Below are 20,025 nucleotides of genomic sequence, written 5' to 3'. Positions count from 1 at the left end.
TTTTATTTCGGATTGACAGATATCTTCCAAAAATACTTAATCTATTTCATTATAGATGTTTTACCATGTATTTAACATATTTACCTACTGACAGAAATATAGAACTGTGTTGAAAAAAACACAACATGATATTCATATATTAAAACAACCGATACACTTATTAACATCTTAATATGATTGAACATACAATAAATAAAAAATAAATGAATGAATTGATTATCTGTATTTCCCAGCTTGAACACATGCTGATGTTATCTATTTCCTAAATTCTTTGTCACATTTATTGCACCCAAAAGCAGCAAACATTATTTGATCATTTCCAAAACTCCTTCTTCTCATCACATGTCTCTTTTGATACAAACACTCATATGATCCTATTTTATTATGCTCCCCCAAAAAATTTTTGGGGGAGCATATAGTCGCCGCTTCGTCTGTCCGTCCGTGTGTCCGTCCGTGCACAATTTTTGTCCGGGCTATTTCTCAGCAATTAATGACCGGAATTCAATGAAACTTTATGGAAAGCTTCACTACCAAGAGGAGATGTGCATATTATCAGCCGGTTCTGGTCGGATGATTTTTCACAGAGTTATGGCCCGTTGAAACTTTCCATTAACTGTACATATAGTTCAATTCTTGTCCGGGCTATTTCTCAGCAACTAATGACAGTAGTTCAATAAAACTTTATGTATGGGAAGCTTCACTACCAAGAGGAGATGTGCATATTATCAGCGGGTTCTGGTCGGATGATTTTTATGCCCCCTTTTGGTATGCATGAGTATATGGACAAGGCCTTTCCATACGCACACAATTTTTTACCCCTGTGAGCTTGACCTTGAACTTAGGGTCCGCGTTTAGGTTTCAAAATCTGCGTTTAGGTTTCGAAAAATGCTCATAACTTCTATGTCCCTTGAGATATAACCTTCATATTTTGTATGCATGTGTATATGGACAAGGCCTGTCCATACGCAATTTTTTTTTACCCCTGTGACCTTGACCTTGAACTTTGGGTCAGCGTTTAGGTTTCGAAATCTGCGTTTAGGTTTCGAAAAATGCTCATAACTTCTATGTCCCTTGAGATAAAGCCTTCATATTTGTTATGCATGTGTATATGGACAAGGCCTTTCCATACGCTCAAATATTTTGACCCCTTGACCTTGAACTTAGGGTCCGCGTTTAGGTTTCAAAATCTGCGTTTAGGTTTCGAAAAATGCTCATAACTTCTATGTCTCTTGAGATATAACCTTCATATTTGGTATGCATGTTTATATGGACAAGGCCTTTCCATACGCACAAAAATGTTGACCTCTGTGACCTTGAACTTAGGGTCCGTGTTTAGGTTTTTAAATCTGCGTTTAGGTTTTGAAAAAAGCTCATAACTTCTATCAAGCCTTTATAGGGGGCATAAGTCATCAGCTCTTGTTCACAGAGTTATGGCCCTCTGAAATTTTCTAAAAAAAAATTCTTGTCCCCCCAACTACTGTGCCCTCAAGACGTTTCCTTTTATCTGAATACATAGTGCAATATTGTGACAAAAAAACACTTTGGGTAGCATCACCTGTCTCCAACGGTTTCTTGTTTAATTGTGTTTGAGCAGCATTTTTATACTTCCATCAAACATTCCAGCGCTCTAACAATTATTTCCCATGCTTGCTAAGTCACTCCTATGCTTGATACTTTCCTCTCATTCATGTCCCCAGTTACATCAACTTGAGTGAGGAGAACCCTATCCAGACCACATGGCACCTGAGCCTGTGTGAGAACCCTGGCCTCAGTGGCCCCTCCCAGAGTCCTAGGGGCTCCCCCAGCCGCTCCCGTACAGAGGAACAGGGGCTCTCACTGGTTGCCAAGGCAGCCAAGAGGGTGTGGGAGGAGCTCTATGTACACAAGAAACCTGTATGTAGTGTGTCATATGATATATGTCATTTTCATGTGTAATTTGTATAAACATTATCCAGGAGATCATTTGTACAGGTTTAATGTATTTCCAGACTCATTTTAATTATGTAAGTTCTAAATGCTTGCCAAAGGTTGTTGATATATTGGATTGTTATTTTTCATGGCCAGATTATCTGCTGTGTTCATCATCCTTTATCATCTGCGAGGATGAAGCATTACAATCATCGTCAATTTTCTCAATGGTTCTGTTGTTATTTATAACTTGTTTTAGTGGGTTTCATGTTAAATCAGTCAAAAATGCTCCTATTATATACAGCATGTACTAAGTTAAAATTTATAGAGAATATTATGTGAGTTTTGGATAAAGATCAAGTTTATCATGCAAGGCTTAGAACTGATGTAGCGCGAGGCTTGCCTAGCGCTTACATGGTTCGAGCGGAGCATGATAAACTTGATCTTTATCCAAAACTCACATAATATTATATTTATCCTATTATTTTCTTCCTATGTTTCAGTAATAATTATCATATATCCCATTTTTTGACGATTTTTATCTTACCGCAGTTGACAAAAACAGATTCTCCAATTTTTGGAAAATCCCAAATCTGATCTAAAAATAGCAATTGTATAAAGCTAAAGTTTATACGATCGCTGTAATACTATCGATTTGCATCTGGTAATAGGATAAAATAATTTATTTATTTAATAACTAATAAGACATTGAACTTCATATTGCTCTGCCAGGCACTGGAGGAGGTATTCCGCACCCAGATCAACAGGGATCTAGCCAAGACAGAGGACTACACTGTGCCAGACCTGTACACCATCAGGTGAGAATGAGGGGCATCAATAGCAGACCTTTAGGGGTTTCTTATGTCCCTGTTTGACCTGTATATTGAGTTCATGCAGTGAAACTTCATATTTTTACTGTAAAAAAGAGATATTTTGATAGGGAAATTGTGTGCATTTGACCAAGAATCTTTTAGTACAAAAGTTAATTCAGCTAAAGCACATGATTGCAGTTATGTGAATTCAGCAAATGAACATCATAATAAAGTGCTGCCCAATATTTGAAGTCAATAATGTTATTTCTCTATGGCCAGACAACTGTAGCAAATACAAATGGACCTATTTTGTATGTCCCCCTTCGAAGAAGAGGGGGTATATTGTCGGTTGGTCGGTCGGTCCCTCCACCATATGGTTTCTGAATGATAACTCAAGAACGCTTAGGCCTAGGATCATGAAACTTCATAGGTATATTGATCATGACTGGCAGATGACCCCTATTGATTTTCAGGTCACTAGGTCAAAGGTCAAGGTCACAGTGACTCGAAATAGTAAAATGGTTTCCGTATGATAACTCAAGAATGCTTACGCCTAGGATCATGAAACTTGATAGGTACATTGATCATGGCTGGTAGATGGCCCCTATAAATTTTCAGGTCACTAGGTCAAAGGTCAAGGTCACAGTGACTCGAAACAGTAAAATGGTTTCCGGATGATAACTCAAGAATAATTAGGCCTAGGATCATGAAACTTCATAGGTACATTGATCATGACTGGCAGATAACCCCTATCGATTTTCAGGTCACTAGGTCAAAGGTCAAGGTCACAGTGACAAAAAACGTATTCACACAATGGCTCCCACTACAACTGACAGCCCATATGGGGGGCATGCATGTTTTACAAACAGCCCTTGTTTGTTAAATATATTATTCTGGACAACAAAGCGTTTCGTAAAATCTTTAAATTGACCCACATCATGCAAAACTGGCTCTTTTACCATATCTGCCTAGCATAGGTCCAGACAAGCCAGTACATTTACTCAGTCTGGTCAGGAGTTTACCTGTCTGCTAATGAGACTGCAAAACCACACATGACCGGATGACACTATACCTGATAGGAGAGCTCCTGATCAAACTGGGCAGTCTGGTTTGCAGTTATGCTGGCTGTATCCAGCATAAGACCCATTTTCGCATAACCCTGGTCAATTGAAGCTGCATGTTTTTAGACCAGTGATTCAAGAGGCGGCATCTCGTATCTGGGTGACGTATGCTGAGAACGAAAGAAAGGGTCTGTACACAGTCACTGAAAAAATACCACAGATCAAGGTAAGAGGAAACAAGATGATTATTAATTTTCATTCATGTTTCATAAATTTACAAAGATGGAAGTACATGATATTGATGCCAAAACAAGAATAACAATTATTTATCATTTGTCAACATAAATTTGTATGCCCCCGGTAGGGTGGCATATAGCAGTTGACCTGTCTGTCTGTCTGTCAGTCTGTGATTCTGTCTGAAAACTTTAACATTGGCCATAACTTTTGCACTATTGAAGATAGCAACTTAATATTTGGCATGCATGTGTATCTCAAGAAGCTGCACATTTTGAGTGGTAAAAGGTCAAGGTCATCCTTCAAGGTCAAAGGTCGATAATACAAATCCAAGGGAAGTAATAAGCTTTAAAGGGAGATAATTATCTGTACCTGCCAAATGAATTTTTTTAAATAAATCAAAGCCGCCTAGTAGGGGGCATTGTGTTTCTGACAAACACATCTCTTGTTTTTATACTTTTGATACTCAGGACTGCATATCCAATCCCCAAAGGGTATTAATTAATTGATCAATTAAAAAGTTTTGAATGAACAATGCCAAAGTGTATCTTCTGTGTAAAATCAATTACCATTTTCCTTATGTATATTATATTTTCTTACAAATGATGTTATTTTATTTATTGTTCTGTTTACTTTTAATGTATTTTCTGAATAGACATTTGCATCATTTTTACCCATTTATTTACACCTAAGTGACTACATTTATGAATTGGCTGGTTAATATGAGCCCATGCCAGACAAAGTCAAACAATTAAAGCTCAATTTTAGTATTAATCAATGACAGTGAAATGCACCAAGCATTCTCATTAAGCATAATGTCAAGGTGAGACTAAGTTTGACATTGAAGCCTTAAAAAGTTGAGGGGCCTGAACCAGTATCCAACTCTCATCTGTAGCTGAAGACTGACATTAAAGAATATTCTTAAACAATAAATGTTCTTTAACTTTATTATCCTCCGCCAGAGGGGAGGGATATTGTTTTGGCGTTGTCCGTCCGGCCAGCTGTCCGTCCGGCACTTTTGTGTCTGGAGCCATATCTTGGAATTGCTTTGGCGGATTTCATTGAAACTTGTTATGAGTATATATATGCATAAGAGGATGATGCACGCCAAATGGCATTGTACACCATCTGTTAAAAACAGAGTTATGGCCCTTTGTATCTTGAAAAAATGCTTTTTACTATAGGCTCTTTTGTGTCCGGAGCCATATCTTGGAAGTGCTTTGGCGGATTTCATTGAAACTTGGTATGAGTATATATGCATAAGAGGATGATGCACGCAAAATGGCATTGTACACCATCTGTTAAAAACAGAGTTATGGCCCTTTGTATCTTGAAAAAATGCTTTTTACTATAGGCACTTTTGTGTCTGGAGCCATATCTTGACGGTGCTTTGGCGGATTTCATTGAAATTTGGTATGAGTATATATATGCATAAGAGGATGATGCACGCCAAATGGCATTGTATACCATCTGTTCAAAACAGAGTTATGGCCCTTTGTATCTTGAAAAAATGCTTTTTACTATAGGCACTTTTGTGTCCGGAGCCATATCTTGGAAGTGCTTTGGCGGATTTCATTGTAACTTGGTATGAGTATATATCCCCCGCCAGAGGCGGAGGGATATTGTTTTGGCGCTGTCCGTCCGTCCGTCACTTTTGTGTCCGGTGCCATATCTTGGAAGTGCTTTTGCGGATTTCATTGAAACTTGGTATGAGTATATATATGGATAAAAGGATGATGCACGCCAAATGGCATTGTACACCATCTGATAATAACAGAGTTATGGCCTTTTGTATCTTCAAAAAAATGCTTTTTTAAGTGTCAAATATAACACTTTTGTGTCCAGAAGTATATAGGCAGGGGATATCAATTCAACGAATTTGCTTGTTTTTTGTTGAGTCGTACTTTTAAACAATTAAAAAAATATATAATTCTTTATTTAGGAAAAAATAGGTTGTACTTTAAGGTCCCCTGATCTCTGTGCCAACGTTAGACCTACGCTCTGAGACAAAGGGGTTTTATGCATGTGTGCAAAGTATCGTGCCTGAATAAGCTGTGCAGTTCACATAGGCTAATGCAGAACAACACTTTCTACCTTAATTGTATTTTTGGTAATAAGACACTTCTTTTTAAACAAAAAATCACATACAATTGTAAAGTGTCGTCCCTGATTAACCTGTGCTGCCAGCACTGGCTTATCTGGGACCACCCTTTAAGCACATGATTTAAGCCCAGGTTTCCCCGAATGCGGCTTATTAGTTTCCTAAGTTTAATGTTTTATGTCACAATTCCCTCCTCCCGGTTACAGACGATCCAGATGGTGGGCAGTAGGATGTTGAGTCTGGCCCGTGGGAAGTCCAAGAGGGACCTTCCACTGAAGGCCTCCCCCTCCACCAACACACACCCACATGTGAGTCACAGCATCTTGTCACACGTTTGAACAGTGTTGGTTTTATGTATGTGATATAATTAAATTACAAATTATCACAAGTTATCTGGGATAACACTATTTTCCTAGAACAAGGCATTTTCCCAGAACAAGGCTCATATATTTACGCATGTTTATAAAGTGTCATGCCAGATTAGCCAGTGCAGTCTGTCCAGGCTAATCAGGGGTGACACTTACCACCTAGACTGGATTTTTGCTAAGGAGAGACTGCCTTTAAATGAACAATATATAATTCCTATGACCTGCTGCCACCCCCAGGAGTACATGATGAGCTCCCTGGACCACATGCTGCTCGTGAAGGACCTGGTGGAGATACAGCACCAGCAGCACACACAGAATGCAGAGTTCACCGAGCGCTACATGGGCGAGACCTGGGAACACATCGAGCAGGAACTCCTCAGAGAACGGGGGCTCTGGGGACCTATGGTCGGCTCCCGGCTCGATAAGTGGATGCTGGACATGACTGAAGGTGGGCATGCTGAGTTTTCAAGGGTGGGATTTTCTTCCCTTCAAATAAAGTGGAAGCGTTCTTTATTTAGATTTCCCCCATAGACACCAAGTACTGGTTCTATTCCCAGAAAATGAGTTTCAGGGTGTTTCCAATAAGCACTAGGCTTTCTGGGCAATCAAGCTAAAATAAATAGGTTTAAACTAAACTAACTAAATGATTTCCTCCCTTTCAATGTCAAACTAATTTTGCAAATATTTATAAACTTTGCTGGATCTATATACAAATGAACAGTTTTGTTGAACCTTCTATGGTTCTTGGTGGTTCTTCAATCACACCCCTGGTCTTCATTAAAGCACCACTCTGTAATCACATTTTGTAGCCCCACATTGAACACACTTTGTAATAAAGGTAGTTATAAATGATTTAATTTATGTTTGCTGCTTTGTTTGCCCAGCTATATTTTGATATTTTGATACAATAAACAATATTTCCATTATATATCTTGTCTAAATGTGTGGAAGGATTTAGAGTGTAAATTGAGAGCTACACAAGTTTAATAGAATTCTTTAAGGTAGTTGTTTTGTTACTCCAGACATTGTTCTCTGTTTTACCACAATAACTGCAATATCCATGTCAATGCCATGTATGTGTGGGTGGTATAAGTTACCTTTATGGAAAGCTCTATCTGTAATGGATGGAGTATTTGCTGTATTTCCAATTAATAATCTGTCAAGTGAGAAGTTTTCTTAGCTGCTATTGTATTGTTCCATGTAGGTCCATTCCGGATGAGGAAGAAGATGGTGAAGAATGATATGTTCTATGTTCACTATCCATACAGACCCGACATGGAAGACAGCGTGAGTGCTGAATGCTTAACTGAGGGAATAACTGAATCTAACACTTGATTATAAAAGGCCATTGTGAATAGTTGGCCTGATAAATCTCTTTTTCTCTTACTTTGCTTAGCTGTTTGATCACATGCCATGAACAACTGTAATAATATCACTTTGCTTGTTTCATGTTTTTACACAGATGGAATATAAATGCATGTTCTTTGGAATTGAATCATAAAGGGACCTTATTCATTCTGCAACTAAATATAAAATTGTGATATTTCTATCTAAACACCTTTCAGAAGCTATAGTTTTATTGCATATAAACTAGACATCTATTTTGCTGTCTCTATCAGCGTTCAACCATTTCAGCCGCTGAGATACAAGATCCCTGTGAGCAATGACAGCAAAGCTTACTACCTGCAGTTCCGTAGCCAGACACTGCTCGGAGAGTCGGCCCCACCCATCAAGCTGGGAACCGATGTGCTGCCTGCCATAGAAGCAGACTTGGAGGAACGCTCACCCGAAGGTTAGCAGAGAAACTGATCTACTGAACTGAAACGCTCATTTAAATTGTTCAAATATTGATCACAATTTACTCAGTATGTTTCATAACTTATACAGATATCATAAGCTCACACTTGTGTACTGAAGATGTTAAAAGCATTGATCTGATTGGCTCAGGATTGGTCATGTTGAGTTGATTTTATTGCATAATTACTTTGAAAATATGGTATGATGGAAGCTATTTGTATGCATGTGACCTGAATTCGTTTTGTTGCTGCATTCACGTTTTGTACAGGTAGTAATACGGTAGTTTTGTGGGTCGAAAAAAACATTCATTGGTAAGCAAAATATAGTTAAAGCATATACTCATATAAATGAGGTATATGGGTTGCAGATATCATGAAGATCCCCAAACTACTGCCTAAGAAGTTGTCAGATGGCAGCAAGCCACAGGAGAGCAATGATGATGATGAGGATGTTGACATGGAGAGGGTGGACCAGTCTGAAGGAGTCAACAACACAGAGAACCCCGAGACACAGACAGAGGCAGTACAGGAGACAGGCCAGAAGAAGGGGGATAACCAGGCCATACTGAGACAACTCGGAGATGGCGAAAAGGTCTGCTTACAGCCATACATAATTTGACGATTCCTTTACATTTAATTTGTGTACTTTGAATCAATATTTTGCACCCAGTATGGTGGCATATGTACTGTACAATTTCTGAAGTTTTTTTTTCTTTAACACTTTTAGATTTTGTACCTGGTTATTTGTGTGTGAGTTTACCTGCATTAGTTATAGATTAAGGTTGAGTTTTGTTCCCTTCTATTGATTTTTGGCGAAGTTATGAGTCTTGGGCTTCACTATTTTCTCATAATAACATTGTATGGGTGGGGGTTGTGTTTCACAAACACAGCTCTTGTTTTGAGTATGGGATGTTCTGTTGTACAATGTGTAGTACCAAGTACACTGTGACTGAAGTTTTAGATTTCCAGTTTTATTCAGTCATGTCCGCATTATAAAAAAGTTTAATGTTTCTGACATAATAACTAAATTCCACAATATGGATTTTCATTCAGTTATCTTATAAAATTCTTCGATCTTTCAGATCTCCCACATGTTCCGGTGTGCACGCATTCAGGGTTTGGAGACTGCTGAGGGACTGCTGCTGTTTGGCCGTGAACATTTCCACATCATTGATGGGCTCACACTCCTGGCTACCAGGGAGATCAAGGACATCGACAGTCTGCCTTCTGAGTATGCATATGTATCTCATGGGGCACTTTTCTTTTGTATTGAAAGTTAACTTGGTTATCTTAGTTTTTATGCCCGCCAAAATCAATTTTTGGGGGGAGCATAGAGTCGCCGCTTCGTCGGTGTGTCCGTCCGTCCGTGCACAATTTTTGTCTGGGCTATTTCTCAGCAACTAATGACCGGAATTCAATGAAACTTTATGGGAAGCTTCACTACCAAGAGGAGATGTGCATATTATCAGCGGGTTCTGGTCGGATGATTTTTCACAGAGTTATGGCCCTTTGAAATTTTCTATAAAAAAATTCTTGTCCCCCCAACTACTGTGACCTCAAGACAGTTCCTATTATCTGAATATATAGTGCAATATTGTGACAAAAATAAACTTTGGGGAGCATCACCCGTCTCCGACGGTTTCTTGTTTTGCTTGTTTGTTTTCAAAATTGTGTTTTTTTTATGGTGAGGTATGCAGTTGAAAGGTATATGAATGAAATTTCCATATTATCATTTCTTGTGTGATGGTCATTTCAAACATATTTTCATGTTTGGATTTCAGACTGCATGATCCAATCATACCTAGGACTACTCGAGATCCAAAGCAGAAAAAACAGTGAGTGTTCAAACGCTTGCCTGTATTTGCAAATCATATCTGTCTTATTAATCTTTATTCAGCAATGGTCTTTTCGCTTGTTATACCGCCTCAAACAAAGTTTGTGCTGCACATAATCCTTTTGTCACTTACTTATCTTTCAGTTTTCAGCCAATAAACATCAACATGAAACTTTACAGATATGTTTCTAGTATGTAGAAGTGCAAGACATAATTTTTATGCCCCCGGATCGAATGATCGGGGGTAAATTGTTTTTGGCCTGTCTGTGTCATTCTGTCCCAAAACTTTAACCTTGGTTAAAGTTTTGCTATAACTTTTGAAATATTGAACATAGCAACTGGATATTTGGCATGCATGTGTATCTCATGGAGCTGCACATTTTGAGTGGTGAAAGGTCAAGGTCATCCTTCAAGGTCAAAGGTAAAAAAAAAAAATCAAAGCGGCCACTAGGGGGCATTGTGTTTCTGACAAACACATCTCTTGTTGTTTATGTCATAATATATTTTGCAGAGTTATGAGCACGTTAACTTAAGTTTTGGATACTTACATCATTGTATATATATACTTTGTGCCACAAACTAATCTCTCAGTTTTCTGTGTGTCAAAGTGAAACATTATAGGAGTGTTATTTATAATATGTAGAAGTGCCTTACATTATTAGCTTGGATGTTTCCGGGAAAACCCTAGGTATTGTCATAGCCAGCTCGTTGTCCGCTGTCAGCCGTCCGCCGGCTAAAACCTTTTCATTGGCTCTAAATTCAAAGTGCATCTACCTACGACTTTGAAACTTCATATGTAGATGCACCTTGATGAGTTTTACACACCCATTTTTGGGTCACTAGGTCAAAGGTCAAGGTCACTGTGACCTCTAAAAAAATATAAAAAATTCTGACAATCTTTCATTTATTCAAAACTGCACCCGCAGCCGAGCGTTGGCACCCGTTATGCGGTGCTCTTGTTTTTGAAGATGTCATACTTTTTGTGTCAGAATTATATGAATATTTGCAAATGATTCAATAATTCAAAGTAATGCTTTTTGTCTTTGTGTGTTATCAATTTAAAGTAGCAAATGACACAATTTTGAAGTTAATTTCACATCTGCATGAAATTAGCCATTGCAGGGATATCGTTGTGGTCAATAACTGTTCTGAAAGGACTTGCTAAATAGCACACACTTGGAGATAACTTCATCAATGAAAGCAAGATGCAGACCTGTCACTAATTTATTTTATGATTTTAGTATGTACTTGAACATTTTTATTGCTTAAACTGGATATGTCTTACATTAGAATCTTTAGGCTTATATTCTACTATATGTATGTCATCAGCTTATTGGGTATTTAAGCCCTACTTTTATTCATGTGAGTGCCATAACTGCCATTCATGTGAAGCCATGTCTGTTCATGGTAGGTATAACCGGTTTGCGTATGAAGACATTCGCGAGGTGCACAAGAGACGCTACCTGCTCCAGCCTATTGCTATTGAGGTGTTCTCTTCAGATGGCCGAAACTACCTACTGTCCTTCCCTAAGAAAATGAGGAACAAAGTCTATGCCAAGTAAGCAAAATGTTGCTGTGCATTGTCCATGTTTGCATCAATCATGTACATTTTGAAGATTCTGTGCCCATTGTCAAAAAGTGGATCATGTTTATTGGATGTTTTATCCTTCACTTATCTTTTCATTTGAGATAAATATATGTTAAAGAGTGTTGATCTTGTGATACTGATAAAATTATCTACATATTTATGATTGTTTTATTTTATTTGAATGTATGATTGTTTTATTTTATTTGAATGTATCTTACTCCTGCAGAAACCAGAAAATCAGTGCATTTCATTGCAGGTTTTTCAGTGTGGCAACCTCAATCACTGACAATGCTCAGCTCTCTGTGTCTGGCATGAGACAGAATGCCAAGATAGAGGCAGGGTAAGTATCACCTCTTCCAAGAGTATGATCTTGTTGCTAGAAACTTGTATGGATGAAACATAGCATACTTTTGACTTTCATAACTGTGTTTAACTGAATTATTTTTTTATTATTTCTTTTAAATAAGACTTATTAATTTCTGAATATAAATTAATAATATTTATTTTCGCGGAAACGAATGTTGTTTGCTGGTTTCTATAGATACGATTACGGATGTAACGTTATGTACAGAATGCTTCACAAGTGTAGTGATCAAGTAAAAGTATTATCGCAAGTGCGAAAAAGTGTGATCACAAGTGTAGTGATCAATGTCCGATTAAGTATATTATCGCAAGTGCGAAAAAGTGTGATCACAAGTGTAGTGATCAATGTCCGATTAAGTATGTAAAAGGTACAAGTAAAAGTATTGGATCACAAGTGTAGTGATCAAGTAAGTGTTATCGCAAGTGCGCAAAAGTGTGATCACAAGTGTAGTGATCAATGTCCGATTAAGTATGTAAAAGATCACAAGTGTAGTGATCAAGTAAGTGTTATCGCAAGTGCGCAAAAGTGTGATCACAAGTGTAGTGATCAATGTCCGATTAAGTATGTAATTCGCAAGTGCGAAAAAAGTGTGATCACAAGTGTAGTGATCAAGTAAAAGTTTTAGTGTGTCATTAAAAGTGTCATGGCGATTATCATGTAAAAGTGGATCCAATGGTCAAGCGATTGGTAGAACTAGGTTTAGCCCAGCAAAGTATATGGTTCTTCCTAGTTCGGTCGCTTGATGAGCAATAGCATTTTTTATTTTGGGTACGCGGTGTTGCTACTATAACGGTGTTACTTCACGTTTTGTAATTTTATCGTGTGCTCATCCACCTCCAGTAGGTATATTTTCAAAGTAACAGGTTTCCACGAGTGAGTAGCCAATCTTTCGTTGGGCTCGTGGTTACCACCGGCTGTTTTTTCGCTGCGGCCTTTTATATCCCCCTTTTTACTCGTATAATATATTAAAGAGATCTGTTAGTGAATACTTTGTGCATTCTATTACATTTTTGTGATGTTTATTGGGATGCAAAATATTTTGGAATCGGTTCATTAAACTAGTTAAATGGAGTAATGTGTTGTTTTATCGTTGCAGTCGTAAAATAAGACTTATTCATTTCTGAATATAAATTAATAATATTTATTTTCGCGGAAACGAATGTTGTTTGCTGGTTTCTATAGATACAATTACGGATGTAACGTTATGTACGGAATGCTTCAGTTGAGTTCGTTAAAACAATGAAATTACGCATTACCGTACCACGTGATATTACGTCATTCCGCCTTTTGCAAACTGCCAGTGCTTTTGTTCGGATCGTAAACAATGAAGATGATAGTTGAGTAAGGAATTATGGTTGGCTTGATTCTTGCAGAATTATATTTATTTGTCTTTTTAACAACTATATATATATATATATATATATATATATATATATATATATATATATATATATATATATATATATATATATATATATATATATATATATATATGTATATTGTGGATACGTCTTAGTCCAAACATGTGTCAAGGGGGTATGAGAGTCAGAGACACATTTTTAGTTTTTCTAGCATATTTTTATCCCCCCACCTAAGGAGGAGGCATATATAATCTGTCCGTCAGTCTGTCCGTCTGGCACAAATATTATGAGGGCTATATCTCAGAAACTATATGAGATATCAACATGAAACTTTATGGGTGTACAGATATCAATGTGCAGAAGTGCCCTGCACATGAACCATAGCCCTACACTTTTTGGCTCAACTATTTTTTGAAAAAAAATTATAAGCTATTGTCATCACCTTGGCGTCGGCGTCGGCGTCTGGTTAAGTTTTGCGTTTAGGTACATTTTTAGCTCACCTGAGCGATAGCTCGAGGTGAGCTATTGTGATCACTCAGCGTCCGGCGTCCGTCCGTCCGTCCGTCCGTATACAAATTTGTAAACATCTTCTTCTTCTAAACCATTGAGCCAATTTCAACTAAATTTCATGTGGAGCATCCCTAGGTCATGGGACAAAAGAATTGTTAAAAAAAATTTGATCACATAACCAAGATGGCCGCCATGACCATATATGGTAAAAACCTTAAAAACTCTTCTTGTCAGAAACCGCTCATCAGATTTTCAAAAAATTTCACAGGGATGACCTTTGAGGGCTCCCCTGAAAAAGTTGTTCAAAGAAATTTGATTCGTCAAAAAACATGGCCGCAGGAGCTCGTTGAACTTTGCATGTTTATTCGTTTTTGCCTATTTTGTGAAAACTTTCAAAAATCTTCCACATTTTTTGTCCGATCCTTTCCAAATTTGCACAGTGTCTTTATATCAATGAGGACACAAACCCTACAAAAAATGAGCATTATTGGTCCATGAAGTACAGAATTACCTCCCCTTGAATTGAGAAAATGGTGTTTATGCAATAAAGTCCAAATTTTTCATCCAATTCTTTCCAAACTTGTAAGGATTTAGCATGGTTCAAACAAGGGAAACAACTACGGTTTATGCATGTTCTTTTTATTACAGATTTGCCTCCCTTTAATTCATTCAAAATCTCATTTTACAGCAGAGATTCCAAATCTGACCTGTAAATGAACCCCATATTTACTGCTGGTGCTATGTTACCTTTTCCCATTTGATCATTCTTAAGTATTGGTCTTGTAATGCTGCTACTGCTACTGCTACTGCTACTGCTACTGCTACTACTACTACTACTACTACTACTACTACTACTACTACTACTACTACTACTACTACTACTACTACTACTACTACTTCTACTACTACTACTACTACTACTACTTCTACTACTACTACCACTACTACTACTACTACTACTACTACTACTACTACTACTACTACTACTACTACTACTACTACTACTACTACTACTAGTACTACTACTACTAGTACTACTACCTCCACCACCACCACCACGCCTACTATTACTACTTCTACTACTACTGCCACTACTACTACTACTTTTACCACTACTACTACTACTACTACTACTACTACCACTACTACTACTACTACTACTACTACTACTACTACTTCTACTACTACTTCTACTACTACTACTACTACTACTTCTACTACTACTACTACTACTACTACTACTACTACTACAACTACTATTACTACTACTACTACTACTACTACTACTACTACTACTACTACTACTACTACTACTACTACTACTACTACACCACCACCACCAACACCACCACCACCACCATTCACAGTGACAAAAAACGTATTCACACAATGGCTGCTACTACAACTTATAGCCCATATAGGGGGGCATGCATGTTTTACAAACAGCCCTTGTTTCTATGGGATTTTAACCACAACTGTTCATGTTTATCTCCGACACATATTTTTAGGTCACCTGTCATGAAGTGACACAGTGAGCTTATGTGATCGTGTGATGTCCGGCGTCCGTTGTGCGTGCCTGCGTGCGTCCGTGCGTCCGTCCGTCAACAATTTGTTTGTGTAGACAGTAGAGGTCACAGTTTGCATCCAATCTTGATGAAATTTGGTCAAAATGTTTATCTTGATGAAATCCGGTTTGGGATTGTATTTGGGTCATCTGGGGTCAAAAACAAGGTCACTAGGTCAAATAATAGAACAACCTTCTGTAGACAATAGAGGTCACAGTTTTCATCCAATCTTTATGAAATTTGGTCAGAATGTTTATCTTGATGAAATCTGGGTTGGGATTTTATTTGGGTCATCTGGGGTAAAAAACTAGGTCACTAGGTCAAATAATAGAAAAACCTTGTGTAGACATTAGAGATCACAGTTTTCATCCAACCTTTATGAAATTTGGTCAGAATTCTTGATGAAATCTGGGTGGGATTGTATTTGGGTCATCTGGGGTAAAAATCTAGGTCAAATAAATAGAAAAACCTTGTGTTGACAATAGAGGTCACAGTTTTCATCCAATATTTATGAACTGTGGTCAGAATGTTTATCTTGATGAAATCTGGATTGGGATTGTATTTGGGTCATCTAGAGTCAGGAACTAGGTCACTAGGTCAAATCATAGAAAAACATTGTGTAGACAATAGAGGTCATAGTTTTCATCTGATCTTAATGAGTCAGGTGAGCGATTCAGGGCCATCATGGCCCTCTTGTTCTCATAAAGTATCAATGCTATTGCATTCAAACTTGGTACGCTTACTTACTATCATGATGGGACTGGGCAGAAAAAGTTAGATAATTCTGGCTTGCATTTTGACAGAATTATGTGCCCTTTTTATACTTAGAAAATTAAAAAATTAGGTTAAGTTTTGTGGTTAGGTCCATTTTATTCCTTAAGTATCAAAGCTATTGCTTTCATACTTGCAACACTTACTAACTATCATGAGGGGGCTGTGCAGGCAAAGTTATATAACTCTGACTGGCATTTTGACAGAATTATGTGCCCTTTTTATACTTAGAAAATTGAAAATTTGGTTAAGTTTTGTGGTTAGGTCCACTTTTTTCCTAAAGTATCAAAGCCATTGCTTTCAAACTTGCAACACTTACTAACTATCGTAAGGGGACTGTGCAGGTAAAGTTATGTTACTCTGACTGGCATTTTGACAGAATTATGTGCCCTTTTTATACTTAGAAAATTGAAAATTTGGTTAAGTTTTGTGTTTAGGTCCACTTTTTTCCTAAAGTATCAAAGCCATTGCTTTCATACTTGCAACACTTACTAACTATCGTAAGGGGATTGTGCAGGCAAAGTTATGTAACTCTGACTGGCATTTTGACGGAATTATGGGCCCTTTATACTTGCAAATTTGGTTAAGTTTTGTGTTTTGGTCCACTTTACCCCTAAAGTATCATAGATATTGCTTTCATACTTGGAACACTCGCAAACTATCATAAGGGGACAGTAAAGGACAAGTTGCATAGCTCTGGTTGTAATTTTACCGAATTATGGTCCTTTTTTGACTTAGTAACTTTGAAGATATGGTTACATTTTGTGTTTAGATTCCCTTTACTTCTAAAGTATCAAGGCTATTGCTTTTGAACTTTAAATACTTTCATGCTATCACCCTCAATCCCCCACATAATTTAAAAGAAAATTTTTAAAGATCATTTAATAAATAACCACCACACCCTCACACTATACCCCCACCCCCCACCCCACCCCAAAAAAATAATTTTTATGCCCCCGGTAGGGTGGCATATAGCAGTTGAATTGTCCGTCAGTATGTCAGTCAGTCTGTCTGTCAGTCCGAAAAAAACTTTAACATTGGCCATCACTTTTTTCACTTTTTAAGATAGCAACTTGATATTTGGCATGCATGTGTATCTCATGGAGCTGCACATTTTGAGTGGTGAAAGGTCAAGGTCATCCTTCAAGGTCAAATGTCAAATTTATGGTGTCTGTCCGTCCGAAAACTTTAACATTGGCCATAACTTTTTCAATATTGAAGATAGCAACTTGATATTTGGCATGAATGTGTATCTCATGGAGCTGAACATTTTGAGTGGTGAAAGGTGAAGGTCGTCCTTCAAGGTCAAATGTCAAATATATGGCGTCTGTCCGTCCGAAAACTTTAACATTGGCTATAACTTTTTTAATATTGAAGATAGCAACTTGATATTTGGCATGCATGTGTATCTCATGAAGCTGCACATTTTGAGTTGTGGAAGTTCATGGTCAAGGTCATCCTTCAAGGTCATCCTTCAAGGTCAAAAAATAAAATTAAATTAAAAGCAGCCTTCTCATGAAGCTGCACATTTTGAGTGGTGGAAGTATAAGGTCATCCTTCAAGGTCAAGGTCATCCTTCAAGGTCAAAGTTCAAAAAACAAACAAAAAGTTTCAAAGCGGCATTATCATGAAGCTGCACATTTTGATTGGTGGAAGGTCAGGGTCATTCTTCAAGGTCATCCTTCAAGGTAAAAGGTAAAAAAAAAAATCAAAGCGGCGTTATCATGAAGCTGCACATTTTGAGTGGTGTAGGTTCAAGGTCAAGGTCATCCTTCAAGGTCAAAGGTCAAAAAAATACTAAAAAAATCAAAGCGGTGTTATCATGAAGCTGCACATTTTGAGTAGTGGAAGTTCAAGGTCAAAGTCATCCTTCAAGGTAAAAATAAAAAATAAAAAAATCAAACTGGCGTTCTCATGAATCTGCACATTTTGAGTGGTGAAGGTTCAAGGTCAAGGTCATCCTTCAAGGTCATCCTTTAAGGTCAAAGGTATAAAAAAATATATAAAAATTCAAAGCGGCGTTTTTTATGAAGCTGCACATTTTGAGTGGTGGAAGTTCAAGGTCAAGGTCATTCTTCAAGGTCTAGGTCATCCTTCAAGGCCAAAAGTCAAAAAAATAATATTTCAAAGCGGCCTTCTCATAAAGCTGCACATTTTGAGTGGTGGAAGTTCAAGGTCAAGGTCATCCTTCAAGGTCAAAAGAAAAAAAAAAGATTTCAAAGCGGCGCAATAGGGGGCATTGTGTTTCTGACAAACACATCTCTTGTTTTTTTCAAACATGGTTAAAAAACACAAATTTTTGTTTTTATTATTTTATTTTTGAAATACCGTCCAACCATCCCACCCAAGAATCCCCCCCCCCCAAAAAAAAATAATTTTTTTTTTGCATTTTGTTTGCATTTTTGGAAGATAATGTAATAAATGACCACACCCCCACACTATACACCCCTCTCCACTCCACCCCTCCATCCTTTGTGATTGAAATTGAGATAGATCCCTACACCTTTCAGGGTTTTTTTTGGCCCGATTTTATAGCCGAAATTCGGCTATGTTCCCAATCCCAAAAAGTATACTTTTTTCCCAAAATGTGGCAAAAAATTCCCAATTTCCAAAAAAAAAAAAAAAATATTTTTTTTTTAATTAGGAAGTGTCTAATGCGTATTTTATCTCAATTTTAATTCAATTACATCTAACAAAGTATTATATGATTTTGTTCTTTTAACTTGAATGATTATTAAGAGTTATATCAAATTTAGTATTTCCCTTATCTGTGAACTTTGCGTGTGGGAAAAACAAGGCTAATGAATTTATTTTCCCAATTACATGAAAATGCCGATAAAATTCCCAATTCCAAAGCCATGGGCTATCTTCCCCAAAAATGGAAAAAAAACCCTGCCTTTAAAAAGAAAAATAGATGAGCGGTCTGCACCCGCAAGGCGGTGCTCTTGTTTATACAAGTGTAATTGCCCTTTGTGGTTTTTGTATGATATAAATTTTCAGGGCTATATCTCAGGTACAGTACAAGATACATGTATAAACATGAAACTTCCTGGGTGCTTTGATATCAATGAGGAGAAGTGCTGTGCTTAAGAACCATACCCCTACACTTTCTTAAATAAGAGTTATTGCCCTTTGTTGTTTTTGTATGATGTAACTTTTCAGGGCTATATCTCAGATATGATACAAGATTTCAACATTAAATAAAATGTATTTGGCGGGGTATAATAATTCAACAAATTTGCTTGTCTTGTTTAATTTTGATAATGAGTTATCATTTAAAGGGTTTAATGAAAACTTAAGTTTACTGCTGTTTAATTTAAATGACATTTGCAGGCTAATGTTATTTCTTCATTACAGGACTGGTCTGATCAGCAGTTTAATAGGAGAGAAGTCAGTGACACAGAGGTGGGAGGTAATTAAGATGAGCTTATATCAATTGATCTATATGTATCATCCACAGGCCACTTAAATATTTGTGTTAGTCCTAATAATAATTTTTTTTCCAAAATGTTCGTAAGTGTTAAATTTGTCACTGCCTATATATATGTGAACAAAACTCTAGAGTTACTATAGACATCTGGAATGAGCTGCGTCTACCTTAAATGGGTACCATGCTATGTGCGGCCAGCTTAGCTGAAGACCAGCATGCTCATTTGCATTGTCTGGGCAGTAGCTACCCTATCCGCTATAAAGTCACACACAGTTTGGTGTTTTCTTTAGTGGACATCAGGACTCCTCGCAAGAGTATACAA

General features: G+C 37.3%; 1 protein-coding gene across 1 annotated transcript in view; it reads left to right on the top strand.

The window, feature by feature from the left end:
* The window catches only part of LOC127868724 (WD repeat and FYVE domain-containing protein 3-like), a 118,417-nt gene that overhangs the window by 75,294 nt on the left and 23,098 nt on the right, over positions 1–20,025 (top strand). Inside the window, exons 42-54 of the mRNA XM_052410728.1 lie at positions 1,698–1,893; positions 2,641–2,726; positions 3,908–4,007; positions 6,323–6,424; positions 6,722–6,932; positions 7,689–7,771; positions 8,120–8,276; positions 8,649–8,872; positions 9,363–9,511; positions 10,062–10,115; positions 11,526–11,672; positions 11,959–12,042; positions 19,631–19,685. Coding sequence (XP_052266688.1) covers positions 1,698–1,893; positions 2,641–2,726; positions 3,908–4,007; positions 6,323–6,424; positions 6,722–6,932; positions 7,689–7,771; positions 8,120–8,276; positions 8,649–8,872; positions 9,363–9,511; positions 10,062–10,115; positions 11,526–11,672; positions 11,959–12,042; positions 19,631–19,685 — 1,648 coding nt within the window. The remainder of the gene's footprint in view (positions 1–1,697; positions 1,894–2,640; positions 2,727–3,907; positions 4,008–6,322; positions 6,425–6,721; positions 6,933–7,688; positions 7,772–8,119; positions 8,277–8,648; positions 8,873–9,362; positions 9,512–10,061; positions 10,116–11,525; positions 11,673–11,958; positions 12,043–19,630; positions 19,686–20,025) is intronic.

Source organism: Dreissena polymorpha, chromosome 2 (assembly GCF_020536995.1).
Source record: "Dreissena polymorpha isolate Duluth1 chromosome 2, UMN_Dpol_1.0, whole genome shotgun sequence".
In the NCBI taxonomy this organism is placed as follows: domain Eukaryota; kingdom Metazoa; phylum Mollusca; class Bivalvia; order Myida; family Dreissenidae; genus Dreissena; species Dreissena polymorpha.
This window is presented reverse-complemented; position numbering and strand designations above follow the sequence as displayed.